Source organism: Ursus americanus, chromosome 17 (genome assembly GCF_024610735.1).
Source record: "Ursus americanus isolate L20-20 chromosome 17, mUrsAme1.1.p, whole genome shotgun sequence".
In the NCBI taxonomy this organism is placed as follows: Eukaryota; Metazoa; Chordata; class Mammalia; order Carnivora; family Ursidae; genus Ursus; species Ursus americanus.
In genome coordinates, this window is record NC_142143.1 from 10,889,789 (window position 1) to 10,907,669 (window position 17,881).

At 54.7% G+C, this 17,881-nt stretch overlaps 1 protein-coding gene across 1 annotated transcript; it reads left to right on the forward strand.

The window, feature by feature from the left end:
- Positions 1-58: 58 nt before the first annotated feature.
- Positions 59-12,504, forward strand: TST (thiosulfate sulfurtransferase). Its single transcript, XM_045779582.2, has 3 exons — positions 59-211; positions 908-1,523; positions 12,043-12,504. Exons 1-3 carry the CDS (start codon positions 116-118, stop codon positions 12,339-12,341), a joined length of 1,011 nt encoding a protein of 336 aa, XP_045635538.1. The 5' UTR covers positions 59-115; the 3' UTR covers positions 12,342-12,504.
- The last annotated feature ends 5,377 nt before the right edge of the window (positions 12,505-17,881 follow it).

Sequence of the window (17,881 nt, forward strand, 5' to 3'; positions counted from 1 at the left end):
CCGGGGTCCGAAGGGCGCGAGGCGCCGGGGGGCGGCAGAGGGCGGGCGCGGCGGGGAGGCTCGGGGCGGGGGCGCGGCGGGGCGGCGCGCCGTACCCCCCTCCGGCGGCAGCACGATGGTGCGGGCCCGCCCGGGAGGTGTGGACTCGGGGTTTGAACCGGCCAACTTCTCCAGCGGTCGGGGGCGAGCTCCTGGGCGGCGGCGAGGGCGAGTGAGTGCGGCTGGGTGGGTTGGCTGCCAGGCACCCGGGCCGCCCGGGATTGGGCCGCCGGTCTGGCCCCTGCGATCCAGGGGAGGGTCCCCCTGGCGAGAGCGGGGCAGGGTGCCCGGGGAACCTCGGACCCAGCAGGGGCAGAGGGCACCGAGCCGGGGCCTGGGCGCGGGCGTTCTGGAGGCGGGCGAGCCCTCCCTGGCTGCTGAGATTGGCCGCCGGCGGGCTCGCCAGAGGCGCGGGCGAGGGCCTGTGCGGGCCCCAGCGACTCCTCCCCCAGGCGCCCACTCCCCTACCCTCCCAGCCAAGGGAGTCCTAAGCTCAACAGGTCCCCCCCGCTCCCCCGTGCTGGGCATCTTTTCTCCGCTCTTTTCTGGCAGTATCCCGAGGACGAGTACTGTAGCTCCCGGGGCCGGGCGCCCTCCCCGCCGGCTCCCCCTTCTGGGGCCCTCGGAGGCTCTCGCCCCGCCCCCTTCTGCGCGGTCGGGAGGGGGGGCCCAGGGAGGGGCGGAACGGCCTTTCCTTGGGGAATGGGCAAACCTTTCCTACAGCCTGCCCCCGGCGCCGCTGGGTTGCTGGGCTGCGGCGAACACGCCCCCCTGGGGGAGTGCGGTGGGAAAAAGCTCCTCCCCGATCCCGCCCCACGACACACGCAGACCTCATGCCGCTCTCTTTCCCGGTTTCCACCCGCGCCAGGTGATGCGCAGAGCTGAAACCATGGTTCATCAGGTGCTGTACCGGGCGCTGGTCTCCACCAAGTGGCTGGCGGAGTCGGTTCGGGCTGGCAAGCTGGGGCCTGGGCTCCGGGTGTTGGACGCGTCCTGGTACTCGCCGGGCACCCGCGAGGCCCGCAAGGAGTACCTAGAACGTCATGTGCCCGGCGCCTCCTTCTTTGATATAGAGGAGTGTCGGAACGCGGCGTCGCCCTACGAGATGATGCTGCCCAGCGAGGCCCACTTCGCCGACTACGTGGGCCGCCTGGGCATCAGCAACCAGACGCACGTGGTGGTGTATGACGGTGACAACCTGGGCTGCTTCTATGCGCCCCGGGTCTGGTGGATGTTCCGTGTGTTTGGCCACCGCACCGTGTCAGTGCTCAATGGCGGCTTCAGGAACTGGCTGAAGGAGGGCCACCCGGTGACATCGGAGCCCTCACGCCCAGAGCCGGCGGTCTTCAAAGCCACCCTGGACCGCTCCCTGCTCAAGACCTACGAGCAGGTGCTGGAGAACCTGGAGTCTAAGAGGTTCCAGCTGGTGGATTCACGGTCCCAAGGACGGTACCTGGGCACTGAGCCAGAGCCAGATGCAGTAGGTAGGTGTCCTGGGGGGCGGGTGGCCCCTGGGGAGTGATGCCCCATGGAATGATGGAGAATAAGGATGTGTGGTGCCCTCACGTCCCCCCGTAGGTAGGTCCCGGTCTGGATCTGGGAAATGAGAGAACAGAGCCAAAGCTAATAGCCTCTTCAGCTCCGATGCCCGAGGACCTATATAGGCGTTCCCATAGCCGCCTGCTAACCAGCGACCTAGCATCCGATGAGGTGGCATCAGCAGAGGGGACTGGTGACATCTTTACCCACATCCATGCCCAGGCACAACTCCCCGACATGCCCAAAGGTGTGTCCACGAGCCCAACACACATCTCTGTACGGAGGCTCTCAAGGACACCTAGCTTCCCAGGGCCCCGCTAGTTCCCCCGAAACCTACACAGACATCAACAAAGCCCTGCCCGCAGCACCCCGTCCCTCCTTCCAGCTCCCTGGCCCCCCTGACCTTTCCGAACAGCTGCAGCCTGCTTGCAGAGCTGTAAAAGCAGCTGCCATTTCAGACTACACACTCAACACTGCGTTGTCTCATCTAGGAAGGCTTAACTTCCCCATCTTAGGAGGAAACAAAGATGCGAGGCCATTAAGTTATTTGCTCAGTTAAGTGGCAGAGTTGAGATTTAACCCGGCGCTGACTAGTTTCAAATCAGTGCTCTAAACCAGGAGTCCGCAGGGAGGTGGCTCATCCTCTCCTGCAGACAGAGGGGAGGCTAGGAGGGTTCCACATTGCTGGAGGTGGGGGGAGTCTCAGGAGAGGAAGTGCTGAGTTCTAGAACCTCCTAACAGAGAACCTTAGAAGTCTCTCCATCACCCTGGCTGGGTTGCCTGCCTGGGCACCTTGGGTGGCTGGGACCTCCCTTATTTGGGGGCCTCTCCAGGCTGGCCTGAGCCCTCAGAGTGGCCGACAGCCCCTGGCTCTGGGCTCTGTCCTGGGGATGGGGGGTCTACAGAGCCTGAGTTCTGTGGCACATTTTTCCTAACTTGTTGAAAAATGGCTCTTCCTTTCTGTGCCTCTGAGGGAGAGCACTCTGTGAAAACTGTTTTGGACACTCTTAGAGCTGGAGGTCCTGAAAGTCACCTTGTCAGACAGAGGGGAGACTGAGGCACACAGAGGAAGGGGCAGGTCAAGGCCCTATGGCTAGTGAGTGGCAGAGCCATGGCTCTCTCCAGGACCCATGTTTTTCCTGCCCACCTTGTTCTCTGGAGGTCTGGAGTCGAAGATTCAGAAGTCTCTGAATCACGGACCTCCTGCAGCCCCTTCCTGGCCGTGGTCCAAGATGCCTTCTCTACTTGGGACTTTCGCTGCCACTTGGGGGAGGAATGGTAGAATTGTTTCCCTAGCTGCCTCTTGGGGCTTGCTTGCCATGAGCAAGCTGCAAATAAGCGAAGAAATGTCAGATCCCATCTCCTCACTCCCGTTTTAGGATGAGGGCACTGAGGCTCAGAGAGGGGTCCCTCCCCATCTCCCTGCTCCCTGCTCCCCTCCTCCAGATCCCCAGGAGCATGGATCCTCCCTCCTATGAGGTCAGCCCCTCCTTTGTGGCAGGACCTCAATGCAATTTCTTGGCCTCTCTGGGTTCCCTTATAAAACAAGAAGAGGAACGCCAGCCTTGCCCACCTGGCTGTGTGCTTATTTAACTGCAGCAGTAGCTGGAAGGGTATTTTGAGAAAGGTAAAGAGCCCTATAAAGGGCCGGGCCATCTAGAAAGCATGGGCGTGGTGCTTCCTTCCCTCATTCCCTAAAAGGCTTGGCTGGCCTCCCGTACAACACGTTTTGGGGGCACAAAGGCGCATGGGGCTCGCTGACTTCATGGTCCCCAGCTTGGGGTGGGCTCAGCGGTCCGGATGTACCACCCAGGGGTGGTGTGGATGGCAGACGCTGGAAGGAACGTCCTAGTGGAGGAGCCCTAGTGGAGGAGCCGGGAGTGGGCCTTGGACTCCCAACAGGTGGTCCCCGGGCCCCGGCTTTGTGCCCCGCCCCGGTGCCTTTGGTCCTGTTTGCAAGGGGCACAAAGGGAGAGTCAGGCAGAGCTGAGCTTGCGCCCCACCCTGTGCAGTCTCTGGTGAGCCCTTCCCTCCTTCATGAAAGGAACGTGTTACCTTACAGAGCGCTGCGGAAGCCAGCCAAGGAGGTGGCAGGGGACCCCGCCAGTGTCTCTATAAATCCTCTTCTCTTTTCCTCCGGCCTTGAGGGCAGTGAGGGTGAAGAGGGAGAAGACCGACTCCCTAATGGGCACTTTTATCCGCAGAATGTTTTATGCGTGTTCTCTCCTTGACACACACAGCAGCCCTGTGTGGGGTGGAAGGTGGGGGTTACGGCTGATCCCACTTTGCAGGTGGGAGAAGGGAGAAGAGGGTTGTCTAAGGAGGCGGAGTGGCCAAGGTTTGACCCCAGTCAGCAGGCCTCAAAGCGGGGCTGTTTCCCAAGGCCACTGCTGTGTAAGCAAACACAGGGCCTCGGAGGGGAAAGGTCACAGCTCCACAGTGCCGTGTTGCTTCCTGGGATCCTGTGGCCCCTTGCCTGTGTCTCTCCCTCCCCGGGGCTGGGGGCTGGTGTGGGCTGGGGGCAGGAAGAGTGCTGAGCTGCCTCCCAGGGGCCAGGATTGGAGCGGCCCACTGGGGCAGCCTGCAAAGGATTGCTTTGTCTGTAGGAGGAAAGCAAGAAAAAGCCGAACAGGTTTAATCCTGGCCTGGAAAACCCACACGTAGCAGTGGCCTGAGAGATGTTAACTCATCCCCCTGAATGGTGAGAGTTCACGGCCTCCTCAGGAGCTGGGAGCTTCCAGGGGTAATCTGAAACCCGCCCCCAGATGCAGAGGGCAGGGAAAGACCCAAGAAAGAGCAGGCCACCCCGGGTCAGTTGGTGGCAGGTTTAATAAGGCAACTTACTAGGCTAGTGTGGGGTGGCCGGCCGCAAGATGAGATTTCCCCACCCGCCTGCCAGACCTTGAAATCTAATCCAGAGGCCTTCACTGGGTTCAGTCCCAGTTGGTCGCAACACCACATCGCTCTCTCAAGGCCACGTCCTTGGGGCAGTGTCTGGGAGCGGGGAAGGCAAGCAGAATGCACATTCCAAGGACAGGGGAGGGCGAGAGGAGCCTCCAGTTGCCCCAGTCCAGCTCATGGGTCAACTGGTGGTTATGTCCTCTCCATGACTTCCCCCAACCCTCTATCCCTCATATCGGCTCTCTCTTCTGCATTGTGCCCTGAGCGGTCAGCAAGGGGTTTCACGAGCATGGTGGTGGCTCCTTTGGTGGCTCTCTGGCTCCACAGGCAGCAGACTCCATAGCAACAGTACTGGCACATATAAAAGAAAATACAGAATAAGACAACGATTCCCCATATCAGTGATAACATTTGCCATCAAGAGCCCCGTGATCCGAACCATTTATTTATTAAGTCCCCTAGCCTGGGAGTCAGGTCATTCAGGACCTTCCTTCACTGGTATTCTCATGTGACTCAGTAAAGGTGACATAAGAGACTCATCAGATAGGAACACACAGCATTCTGTTTGGATCGTGGCCCAGGTGTCTCCTTGCAATGCAGCGATGATGTCTAAGGCCACCCTGTTTTGGAGGACAGCTTTTCTCATTGAAGATCTTCTGGTGCTCAGTAAGGACAGGTTTTGTTGGCTATCATTCAAGGCTTGCTGGGTGAATTTAGTTAAGGGCTTCCGTGTGTGCTGGGACATCCTTCTGGGCCGACGGAGGGGACAAAGCAGCCAAATGATGGTACCAGCAAGAATCAGAACGGGCCCACCTGGCCTCGAGGAGAGGAAGGTTGGCTGCTTCAGGACCTCTACCTGGTTGTGCACCCCGTGTGTGTTGGCTAGGGGAGGCAGCGCTGTTGGGAGAGAGGAGATGGACTGGGGGCACGATGTGGCAGCCCAGGACCCCCACCTCTTCCCCTCGTCCAAGGGCGCGTGTTCTGTTCCAGGTATAATGCACTTTAGCAGGTCTGCCTTAGAGCAGGACCATGAGATCCCAGCGCAGAGGGAGCAGTTCCCTCTCACCCAGGCAGGCGAAGTCACTCACCCCTCCTGGTGGGACATCTTGCTGCAGATTCCAGTAGATGCCACCTTGCCCACGTGCGATGGGCTTAGTGTTCTCGGCCATAACACGTTGATCGGCACGGAGCAGGACAATGGTTCTCTCCCCCCACTTCCACACCTTTACGGTGTTGGGTGTCTCGGCCAGGGTCCCCAGTCTGGGATAGGGGGCAACAGGCCCTACTGGTTGATCATCCAAGCGTATAGAAGCCCGGGCCAGGGCTTTAGTGATCCAGCCAAGGTGGTTTTACCTGGGACTAATTTAATCTGCTGCTTTAATATTCATTTTCCCTTTTTATCAACCCTACTGCTGGCGGGTGATAAGAGAGAAGGGACCTCCATTCTAGGTCCTGTTCTTTTGCCCAGTTTAGCAGTAGGACCCCCAATCATTGTCTAGTCGGCGAGGGTATCTAAACACCGTATTCCGTTTCTCTCATCCCCTCAGGGTGGCAGCCTGGTCTGTAGTGACCAGGGAGGGCTGGGGTTAGGCCAGATGGGGTGTGCACACAAACCAGGCATAGGAAAAACCTTCACTAACGGGGAGGGGGCAACATAACCAGTTCGCCAATCTGTCACCAGTTGGGAACTCTGGTGAATGGCCCCAGGCTCCTTGGTCAGTTGCCTTGCGTGTCGTTTACAAAGCACGGGACAAGCTGCTACTGCATCAACCACGCCGCTCCATTTCAGGGGCAAGCCAGCATCCTTGGCAATATGCTGACCCACCCGGGCGCAGTGGTGGCCTCTCTTTCCGTGCATCCAGTCTGCTATATGCACAGAAGAGCTAGGGGCTGTACCCGGGCTAGGGCATTGGCCTCCTGACTGCCAGGGGGTGGGAGTCAGTGCCCCATGAGCTGGGATATGGAAAAGTGGGGACTGCCTCAGGCTCTTGCAGGCAAGCCCAATATTCCGTCATCAGTCCTGACCCCAAAAGGGCCCACTCATGGTCATCCACCCCTCAGCTTCCCATTGCCCAAACAATAGGGTTAATCCGGTTAAAGACCAGGGCTAAGGAGTGACTATGCGTTCAGCCCACTGGCTGCTGGGGTTCCTTCCTCCCTGAGCGTCTCCATCTGGAGGGGTGCTGTGGACACCGCTAGGAACCGGTGCTCTCTGGGGGTACATAGAGGTTTTGCCCCCTGCCAGAGCTGGAACCAAAATCTTTGGGGTACTCTCTCCTGATGTCTCTGCCACAGTGCCTGACCCAAATCTTCTAGAGTCCCAGATTCATTGACTCAAATGGGAGCCCTGCTTGGGAGATGCCCGGAGATTCAACATTTCATTAGTAATTTTACCTTCTCAAAGGCAACTTGCTGCTCTGATCCCCAGTCACCCTTTTTTTACCAGGCGGCATAAGGGACAACAGCACTGTGCCTCAGGAAATAAGCCCTCAAAAACCCTACAATCCCTACAAAGGCTGGTATCTCTTCCGCCTTCTTACGTGTTGGGCGGACTTGTATCTTACCAGCCACAACGTCTAGGAAGACGTGTGTCTTACCCAACCAAGCGATTCCCCAAAACTTTATTATGGTGCCTGGGCCTTGAATTTTCTGCAAGTTCACCACCATTCTTCCAGCAAAGCCTGCAGCATGTCCTGAAGCAGATTAAAGTTTTCACACATTAATATTATAGGGTCAATGTGACAGGCACATTTTACTGATGTGAGGAAGGAGAGTAGGGGCAGTCCTCGGGCTACCATTCCATGCAATTAGTTCTTACTCAGGTCAGTGGTATGATCTTAGTTCTCAGAAACCTCTATTTGTCCATCTTGCCCAGGAATCTCCCTAAAGAGGAGACCCCTTTGCAGGAAATGCTTTTGCAAAAGCATCAGAGTAAAACAATAGCTCCGATGAGAATTCATTCTAATGCAATTGACAAGGGAATGCTGTTTTTTTTTGTGATAAAACCAAGATTATGATTGGTAACATGATACCAGGACATATCAGATTTTTAGGAATTTTATATACTTTCTGGAACACTCTTAATAACTTCCATATAAATAGTTCCTAAGGGAAGATGAGCCTCAGTTTCTACTTGACGATCTTCCGTTTAATTTAACATATGAAATGTCTGATTCGTTTAATTTCTCTTCTACGAGGAGAAAAAACAAATCTTTCCAGCCTGTCCGGAAAAATCTCTAAGTTAGTTCAAGGTCAATAAAGCTTCATTTAGAATTTGATTTGGGGGTAGTTTGTCAAAAATATCAAAAGGTTTTAAAATACAGGCTCGTGTAGGATCACGGATCACTGTGAAACCACATTCAGTTATCCATTTAGCCAAGATGACAATTTAAGGCTCCAAAGGCAAATAGAGAAACTGCATAGTTGAAAAAAAACAAAACAAAACAAAAACAACTTAGCTCTTTTAATAGAGAAGAGTCCATTTTCTTAAGTAATCAAAGACTTGGTAAAGACCTCATGAAATATAGGAATTTACTTTGATAAAACACAGAGTCTTTGTTTTCTAGGTAGGTTACCTAAAAGGCAAAGAGAAGCCTTTCACGATCCCATCAAGAAGAGACCAATTGTCCAAGAAAACTTTATCCTTTACAGCAGATGAGAGAAAATTAAATTTCAGTTTTACGTAAGTTCACTTTATGAACTTATTTTTAAGCTAATTAAATAGAGCTCCTTTACAGATTAATTCTGGTAATACCTTCAGGAGGTAGAAAAACATGTATATCTAACATATATCCATAGACATATGTAAACATACAGACAGAGACCCCATAACTTAGCCCTCAAGGAATAATCTTAGGGAGACTGGGCTAGGCTTTGGGCAAGGGAACTTCTAGAAGGGTCTGTACCCGCCCTCCCCAACCCCCAGATGTTTTCCTACAGTCTCTGTGAGTACTGTTTTGGTTATCTCCTGGGGTGTTTACATTTTTCAAAGACATAAGATTTGCAACATTGGATTTAGTTTTCCCCTAGGTTTGGGTGATTGCTATTGAAAATTTCCCTTTGTATTAGGGGTGGGAAGGCGTGCGGCATCTCCGTTTCCCCCTCGACCACAACGTCTTCCTCTGCATTCTGGTCACTTGCCCGGCCATCCACCTCTCAGCGCCCTAATCAGCCTTTGTCACAAGCTCCTGTGTCTTAATCCACAGCAACTTGTGCCTTCCTTGCCTTGCAAAAAAAATGGGGGATGGTGCGCTAAGGTCTCCAGCTGACTTCTGCTGTCCTGCCTTGGCTGCCAGCCTCGAAGCCAACGGTGTAGTGGAAACCTGCACATCCTTCCCTAACCTCAGCTCTTCTTCCAACTTTCCAACTTGACTTTGAGCCTCTAGCTGGGCACCAGTCTCCAGCTGAGCTGCCCACAGTAGAGGCCAGTGCACCGTTCCTCAAACAAGCGCGGTAAAGCAGCTGGAGTTTTCGGGGCATCCCTAGACTCACGCAGAGGTCCACAAGCACCTCACATACAGGCTACCCCTCCCTGCACAGAGGTCACTGGCCGACGTAGGATTTCCGACACGGATGCCTCTTTCCCAAGGCCCTGGCTGACCTGCTGGCCAATTTTTCATTCCCAGCCTCCTCTGGAGCCTCCCCTGGGGTAATCTGAAACCAGCCCCAGAGGCAGAGCACAGGGAGAAGCCGAAGAAAGGGGCAGGCCACTCCAGATTGGTAGGTGGCAGGTTTGATAAGCAAGGAACTTACTTACAAGGCTCGTCTTGGCCGGCCGCACGATGAGAAGGTTTCCACACCCACCTGCCAGATCTCTCAAGTTCATACAGAGGCCTTAACTGGGTTCAGTCCCATACACACTGTCCAGCTGGTCGCAACACCACATCACTCAAGGCCACGTCCTTGGGACAGCGTCTGGGAGCGGGGAAGGTGAGCAGAATGCACATTCCAAGGACAGGGAGGGCAGGAGGAGCCTCCAGTTGCCCCAGTCCAGCTCATGGGTCCACTGGAGGTCGCATCCTCTCGCTGACCTCCCCCCCCCCCCCATCACTGGCATCTTCTTGGCCCAAGCTGGAGCGTGAAGTCCCAGGCCTCTGAGCAATTGAGGAACATGAGGGGTTATCTTATCCATTCCCCTGCCTCAGTTCCCTTTTCCAGAAAGGCTCAGGCTAGTCCAAGAACACAGGTTTTAGGATCGGGCAGACCTGACTTCACCTACCTGTGTGTCCTGAGGCGAGTTTCCTCACCTCTCTGATCCTGGGCTCCCCATCAGAGCCAGGAGGACAATCTGGCTTTGTGAGCATTCGGGGAGGGCAAGCTCTTGACCTATCCCACCATCGGGCGCCTGGGGCCACAGGTCTGAGCACGGTGGCCCACCTGCTGGGCGATGGAAAGCCTCCAGTCTGCAGTGGAGGTTGGACTTGGGTTGGGGGGAAGCAGCAGGAACCCCTGCTTCTGGGCACATGTGCCTTTCCTTCCCTTGGCTGTTCTCCAAGGTTCTCTGGGCTCGGTTCATCCGGGCCCTTGTCACACACACACGGGCGGTCAGCGCCTGCTCATTGAAATTCCTGGGACAGGCCCCGAGCCCTCGCTGGCAGAGGTGGGAGGAGGCCCCCCGCCTCCTGAGGCTGGCCCAGTTTCGGGAAAGCCCGCATCACAGAAAGCCCCGACTTCTTTACTCAGAAGAGCTGCCTTTTATGCAGCCAGAAGAAAGCGGGGAAGTTGTTTCCATCGGGGATGGGAGGAAAGAAACAAAACAGCATTCAGAACCTAACAAACACTTGCACTTTTAAATGCACTTAAACTCAGCCTACTGCCTGGATGCCGAAAGATTTTTAAGTTGGGTGTCTTGGCAAAGGACGCCTTCGAAGCCGACGGATCTATTGTTCCTCATCGGTAGGGTCAGTGCACATCCTGTCTCAGATTAAAATTTCCAGACCAAAAAGACAAAATGACAGCAGGAAGATATCACTGGAATTTCTGTTAGGACACCTATTCAAAGGAACTCTGGGCTCATGTCCGTGAAATTTGCAAGCCTCTTTGGCTTCAGGGTGCGGGGAATGGGAGGTTACTGACATGATTGTGTATCTATTATGTGCCCAGGGTCACTGGGGGCTTCCACCTGCTATATAGCTAATCTTCTCCACAAGCCTGTGAGGTAGGTGGGGTTATGTCCCCATTTCACAGATGAGGAGACTGGGGCTCAGGGATGCAGGGCCTCCTGGCTGCACCCTACCCCAGCGTGTGCCTTGGTCCGGTCCTCTCCCTCCCACTGCTGCCCACCCTGGTCCTGCCATGTCCCATGGTCCAGGTGTCAGGGGAGGTGGGGAATTTTGTAGGAAGGGGAGGCCAAAGAGATGCCTAAGTCTGTCTTGGGCCCCACTCCCAGCATCCAGTCTGCCAGGGCTTGGGGTGCTTCAGGAAGAGAGGAGCGACCTTTGGCATGCAGAGGGCGGGACCAAGGCCTTGGCCCTGTGGGCACCCCCAGCTCTGGCCTTGGCCGAGACCCCTTTGCCCCCCCTTGCTGGCTATTCTGAAACCAGATCTGGCAGAGGGACCTCATTGGGAGGGGAGACCGTTCCAGAATGGACCTCGGAGCCGGCGCAGGCCCTCATTATACTTCTATCCAAGCCTCTCAATGTTGCTAGGAAGGGCCTGCAGGGAGGGGTGGGTGGTGAAGGCGTGGGAGCATCAGCATCTGAGGGTGGATGGGCCAGGGGCAGCAGCTGGTGCTTTGGTCCTTACAACACCCCGGAACCCATAAATACTCTCATTCCCATTTTACCCCTGGGGAGACAGGCTCGGAGAGGTGACGTGACTTGCTTAAGGTCACCCTTCTGGTAAGTGGCAGAGTGGGATTCGAACTTGTCTAGCACGAGGTCACATGCTCTTTCCACAACTGTGCTTCACAGGAACATCAGGGGACTCGGGGTAATCCTGGGTCTGCCTTTGCCTCTTTGTGTGGCCTTAGGTGAGCCATTTCGTGCTGCCAAGCCTCGGTGTATACATCTGTAAAATGGACATTATATTTTATGAATTTATATTTATATTATATTTTATGAATCATGCGGTTATCCGTTTAGCATCTGTCTTCCTTGCTAAACTGTAATCTCCCTGAGAGCCTGGACCGTGTCCACCGCTGTGGTCTAAGCAATTGGCCCGGCACGAAGCATTTGCTTCTCAATAACCCTATGAAATGGGTATGTACCATTGAGCCCATTTTACAGATGAGAAAACTGATTCAGAGAAGTGAAGCATTTGCCCAAGGTAGCTGTTAGTAAAAAGGCCAGTAAATGACAGAGCCTAGACTCAGCCCTGTCCTCTCAAGCAGGTAGGATTTGGGGCATCCCTACTTCAAGGCAGGTTTTGGGGGAGGGGAGGCCCTTTGTCTTGTGTCTCCGGCGTTAGTGTAAGTTGGGCCAGGAGTAAACTGAGCTCTGAGAAGGGCAAAGGTGTTACTTTTGTTTGTGAAGCTCCCTATCCTTATGGCCACGGCCCCACCTGTTCCCACCCCCCAATGCCGCTCCTGAACCTGTCCTTCCCTTTGTCCTCTGCTGCGCCCAGGACTGGACCCGGGCCACATCCGAGGCTCAGTCAACATGCCGTTCATGGACTTCTTGACCGAGGACGGCTTCGAGAAGAGCCCAGAGGAGCTGCGTGCTATGTTCGAGGCCAAGAAGGTGAACCTAACGCAGCCCCTCATTGCCACGTGCCGGAAGGGAGTCACCGCCTGCCACATCGCCCTGGCCGCCTACCTCTGCGGCAAGCCGGATGTGGCTGTGTACGATGGCTCCTGGTCCGAGTGGTTCCGCCGGGCACCCCCGGAGACCCGTGTGTCCCAGTGGAAGCGCGAGAAGGCCTGAGTGGCGGGCCTCCTGGCTGGCTGGCAGCTCCCATCTGTTTAGCGACCGCAGCCCGGCAAACAGCGCATACCTCTTCAGCAAAGGAGACTGACCAGGTGTTAGAATTGCTATGTAGAGCCCTCCTTTCCCCCCAAACACTGGAATAAATTGCCTTTTCTGAGTAGCTGTGTTTGCCTGCCTCTCCCTGGGTTTCACCCTTGCCCCATCTGCCCACCTCCTTCATGTTCCTTAGAACCCGCCAAGGCCAGGAACTTCCGGAGCAGCCCTCCCCTCGCTGGGGAGGCCACACTGAGGATGCCACTCCATTATTTCGTTTTGGCAAAGGAAGCCACCTGTCGTCCCATGTCAGGTACAGCATACTGGGACCTAGTGGAAGGGGGACGGGGAAGCCGGGGAGAAGCAAAACCAAGGCTAGCCAGGGGCCAACCCCTCCTGCTGTAGACTCAGCCCTCCGGGTGCGGGGAACGGGGTAGGGGCATCCGGCGTTCCAACGCAATGTCACCCAGCACAGGTCCCGGGACCTCTCAGAAGAGGCGATGCTCAGAAGCGGGCCCAAGGAAGGTGGCCTCCACCTGGGGTGTCCTTCCTGGCCCAGAATGCGACCCTCCGGGGAGCACACAAAGAGGGGCTGGAGAAGCAGCCTCAGCCCCGGGGAGAAGGTTCCAGAGTGCTGGCAGTGTGAAGCTACGATAGAAGCCTGGACCCACGTAGCTGGATGATGAGTTTCCTAGAAACAGGCTTTCTGAGCCCCCCTTTGGGGCCGTGTATTGGGGGACCCATTGCTGGTGTACTGAATTAAGAATCAGCAGGTTATGACTTGCTGAATGAGGGGGCACCAGCCACCCCCACAGGGGCAGTTGGTAGCCCCCTCAGCGTCTGAGCTCCCACTTGGAGAAGTGAAAACCCTGGGTTTCTTTTGAGGGAAGACGCGGTTTTAATACACCCACACAAAGGAAGTTAAGTCATAAGATTTATTACTTAACAGATCCCAGACATGGGATGAGCCAGGGGAGGGCAGCCCTCTGTCCCAGGTCACACGTGAGCAGGAGAGACAAACGGGGCGCCTATTACTCATCAGGCGGTTAGGGCGGAAGGCACGAACTTTCCATGGGCTCAGCTCGAACTGGTTCTTTTACTAGGTGTCCTGGGAAAGACAAAGCTGGAGTTTGAGATGGGAATCCTAAGCTTGGGCCCTTGTCTATGTCCAGACCTGGGGGCAAGGAAGGTTGTCCTGTTGTCCGATGTCCGGGCAGCACCTCGGGAAGGCTGTTTTCCCCTCACAGGCTGCAAGCTGAGCCCTGTCCTCACCTAATGGGGGTTCCCAGCTTCCACTGAGCAGCCTTCCTGGCCAAAGACAGGGCCCCCAAGGACCAGGGACCAAGTCCGCCCATGACGTGCCCCAGCCCCTAGCCTGGCGTTCGGGGGGGGGCAGGTGCTCAGTAAATGCTGATGAGACTGGGTGTTGGGCTGGGTCAGGCTGAAGACCTGTGGGGTCTGCGTGGAAGAGGCTAGGGCTGACTCCTCCTGCCTCCATGCTGTCCTTGTCACACCTGTGTGAGCCTCGAGTGGCCAGAGAATTTGCTAAGCCACGCCCAGACCCTTGGCCCACAGCAACTGCCGAGGGAACGTGAAGCTGCTAAGTTTGCAGGAAGACTCACTCAGCAACAGATCATACGGGTGTGAGAGCAATCCCAGGAGACCAGGGAGGAGGCAAGAGGTGGCGGTGGTCCGGATGGGGGGCCGGGGCGGGGGGCGGAGGTGGCTGAAGGGATGCGAGTCTGGTGTCCTTTGAAGGCCTTGCTGATGAGCCACTTACAGGGTTAGCTGTGAGGTACAGGCGACATCTCTCTGTGGCAAGCCGTGCTCCAGGCCCTTCTCGAAAGTGACTTTGCTCAATCCTCAGTCTCTTTTTTTTTTAAAGATTTTATTTATTTATTTGACAGAGAGAGAGAGATAGCCAGTGAGAGAGGGAACACGAGCAGGGGGAGTGGGAGAGGAAGAAGGAGGCTTCCCAGTGGAGCAGGGAGCCCAATGCAGGGCTCGATCCCAGAACTCTGGGATCACGCCCTGAGCCGAAGGCAGATGCTTAACGACTGCGCCACCCAGGCGCCCCTCAATCCTCAGTCCTACCCTTGGCGGTGAGCTGTGTCTGTTTCACATACAGAGGAAAGCTCAGCCAAAGACCTCGGCCAAAGTCACTCTTCTCTTCAGTGGCAGGCCCAGACTCAGGGGCCCCGAGTGTCAGAGCCCCCGGAAGGCTGGCGTGAGGAGGCCGCCCCTAGACCCCCACCCCTGCTGAGCAACAGCCAGACAGGACGGAGTTGCTGCTGGCATCCACTGCAGAAGCCGCTGAATCTTCGGGAGCCCTCGTGCTTTGAGCGGGGAGAGCAGACTCTCACTGTCTCATCCTGCTCTCATGTCACCACATGGTCCCTGAGGCCTTCATGTCCATCTCAGAGAGCACCAGGTGCACCTCCCTACACCCCCCCACTCCTCTTGGCCTAAATTTATGCTCATAAACACATCCACGCCTTTAAAATTCAAGTCCCTTCTAAGCTGTTAAACTCCTATGCAACCTTCAAAGTCCAGCTCCAATGGCCCTTCCGAGAGCCCTGACTGCTTTCCCCGGACGAAACTCATCATTCTCTCTACTTAATCCTTTGTCATCCCAAGAACTTCCTTTCCACCTGATGGCATCTGGGCCCTCGGTGCCTGACCCACAACCTGACACAGGTGGGGGGCTCTGGAAACATTTTGAGTGGATGGGAGAGTGAACGATGCCCGAAGGCTCCTCCTTACCCCCCACTCCCCAGTACTGGCTTTCCCCGGCCTCGGTTCCCTCGGGTGGACCGATGAGCCCTCTGAGGTAACAGAGCCCTGTGGACAGCGCTCACCATGGCGACTGCAATGAACAATGGAGGAGAGCTGCTCCCTGGCAACTCCCCCAGTGTCTTCACCAGCGGTTTTGCCGTGTGGATCCGCACTCCTGGCTTCAGCACACACCAGAGTGGTTCACGTGTTTTCTGACATTATGAGAGAGAGTGGAGAGGTGAGGCAGAGGCCTGTGAGGTGGGTGGGGGTCTTCCGGGACCCTGGATTTCATCTTCCCTCTCTCCATTCAGGGCTGCTCGTGAGGGAAGAGTGCCCAGAAGCTCCTGGACCCTCCTCCCCCATCCTCCTTGACTGACATCTCTTGGGACCTTTCTCTCCAGATCAGAAACTGGCAGTGAGTCCACACTCCTGGTCACGCCAGTCCAGCCTGCTCTGGACTGGGGTGCCATTGGGGCTGATGGGACACAGCTGTGGGCACACCGGGGGAGGGGGTAACTGGGATGGGGAATGGGGACAGGAGAAGACAGCTCACTCGAAGGAGACAGAAGATGTCGGGCTTGGTTTCAGTGCCACCTGGCTAAGGTCCTCTTTCTCTCTTGAGCCTCAGTTTCTCCATCTATGAAACAGGGGGAGTTAATACTTTCTCTGAACTCCTGAGTCCTTATGAAGACAGACTAATCTGCTAGATGTGAGAATGGGTAACATATGAGCTGTATTAGTTATCTCTTGCCATGGAACAAATCACCCCAAAACTTAGTGGCTTTAAGAACATTTTAAATAATTAATTAATTAATTAATTAATTAATTTTTGAGAGAGAGGGGCAGAGGGAGAGGGAGAGAGAATTTCAAGCATGTTCCACGATCAGCATGAAGCCTAATGTGGGCACATCTCACAACCATGATCTCACAACCCTGAGATTATGACCTGAGCTGAAAATCAAGGGTGGGACGCTTAACCTACAAAGCCACCCAGGTGCCCCTAAGAAGATTTTTTATCTCACGGTTTCTTTGGGTCAGAAATACAAATGCAGCTCCAATGGATCCCATGTCTCAGGGTCTTCCACAGACTGTAATCAAAGTTCAACTAGGGGGGCTCCTGCGTGGCTCAGTCGTTAAGCATCTGCCTTCGGCTCAGGGCGTGATCCCGGCATTTTGGGATCAAGCCCCACATCAGGCTCCTCCGCTGGGAGCCTGCTTCTTCCTCTCCCACTCCCCCTGCTTGTGTTCCCTCTCTCACTGGCTGTCTCTATCTCTGTCAAATAAATAAATAAAATCTTAAAAAAAAAAATAGCTCAACTAGAGAAGGACCCCTTTCCAGGGCCAAGCATATGGCAGGACTCAGTTCCTCGTGGATTGTTGAACTGAGAGCCTCAGTTACTCATGAACTGTTGGCCAGGGACCTCCCTCAGATCCTTGATGTGGGCTTCTCCAGAGGGCAGCTCATGACATGGGCCCATCTTCTATCAGAGTGAGCGAGCCAAGGAGAGCCTGAGAGAGTGTGAACAAAACAGAGTCACGATCTTCTATATTCTATCTTCAGTAACCCTGGAAGTAGCATCCCATCACATATTCTATTGGTTAGAAGCAAGTCAACGGGTCCAGCCCACACTCAAGGGGAGGGACTATATACAAGGTGTGACTAGCAAGGAACAGGATCCTTGCAGGCGATGTCAACTGCCCACATCAGCTCTAAATCTAGAGCCGGGTTCTGCAAATTAGGTGTGGATGAGACTCCTTGGGTGTGGTTTCTTGAGCTCAGTCCCTCCCCAACAGTTGATCTCATGAAACTCAGCTACCTGTTCTAAAACTAAGCTACCTGTTCTGAACACACCCAACACAAAATGGTGTGGCAAACCTGGGATAAAAGTGATAGACATCCCTATTCAAAAATGAGGACACTGGAGACACAAAAGAGTCACTGGTCCGTAGCAGTTCTGAAATCCAGCCGAGGAAATGTTGAACTTTTCCTGATTGGGTTTCAAGGCCTGGAAGTAATTCTCCATGGTTCTCAGCTCCACCCAACAGGTACTTGCTTCCACTCTCTAATTATCCTTTTAAAAAAATAAGTAAAGAATGTGAATAAGACAGAAGTCACTTCTGTGTGTGTATGTGTGTGTGTGTGTGTGTGTGTGTGTGTGTGTGTCTGCTGAGCAGTTTTGTCAGAATTTTCTAGTAGAATTTGAGAATCCACTAGTCTCTCCCACTTTGTTTTTTGGTTTTGGTTTTTGGTTTTTGGGTTTTTTTGGTCTCTCCCATTTTGTACTGTCTCTGCCCCCTTTTCTCCAAGCTGGTAGTGCTTTTGCTGATATGATTATCTCAATAACTGAACCCTACAGGGGCTCACACCTCTAGACAACAGCTATGCTCCTCTCTTCTGGGGCTTCTGCGGAGACACAGCACCCTTAAGCTTCCTAGAGGCCCTGTTACCCCGCTGGGGGTCTGTGATGTGCATCCTTATCTCTTTAAAGGGTCCTTTGTGTGACTGAATAATATGCTCTGAGCTTTTCATCTGTATAAGCTTTTAATGAAAGGTGGTACAGTCACACCCTTGGCTACCTTTTCCTGACTGAAGCCATTTCTTAATTTTAGCATCTTTTGGCACTTGGAGAGGATAAGAATTTCCAAAACTATTAAGTCCTGCCTCTTTTATGTTCAATGGTCCTTCCTTCAGTGAATGCTTCTTTCTTCTCTCACATTTCACTACAAGG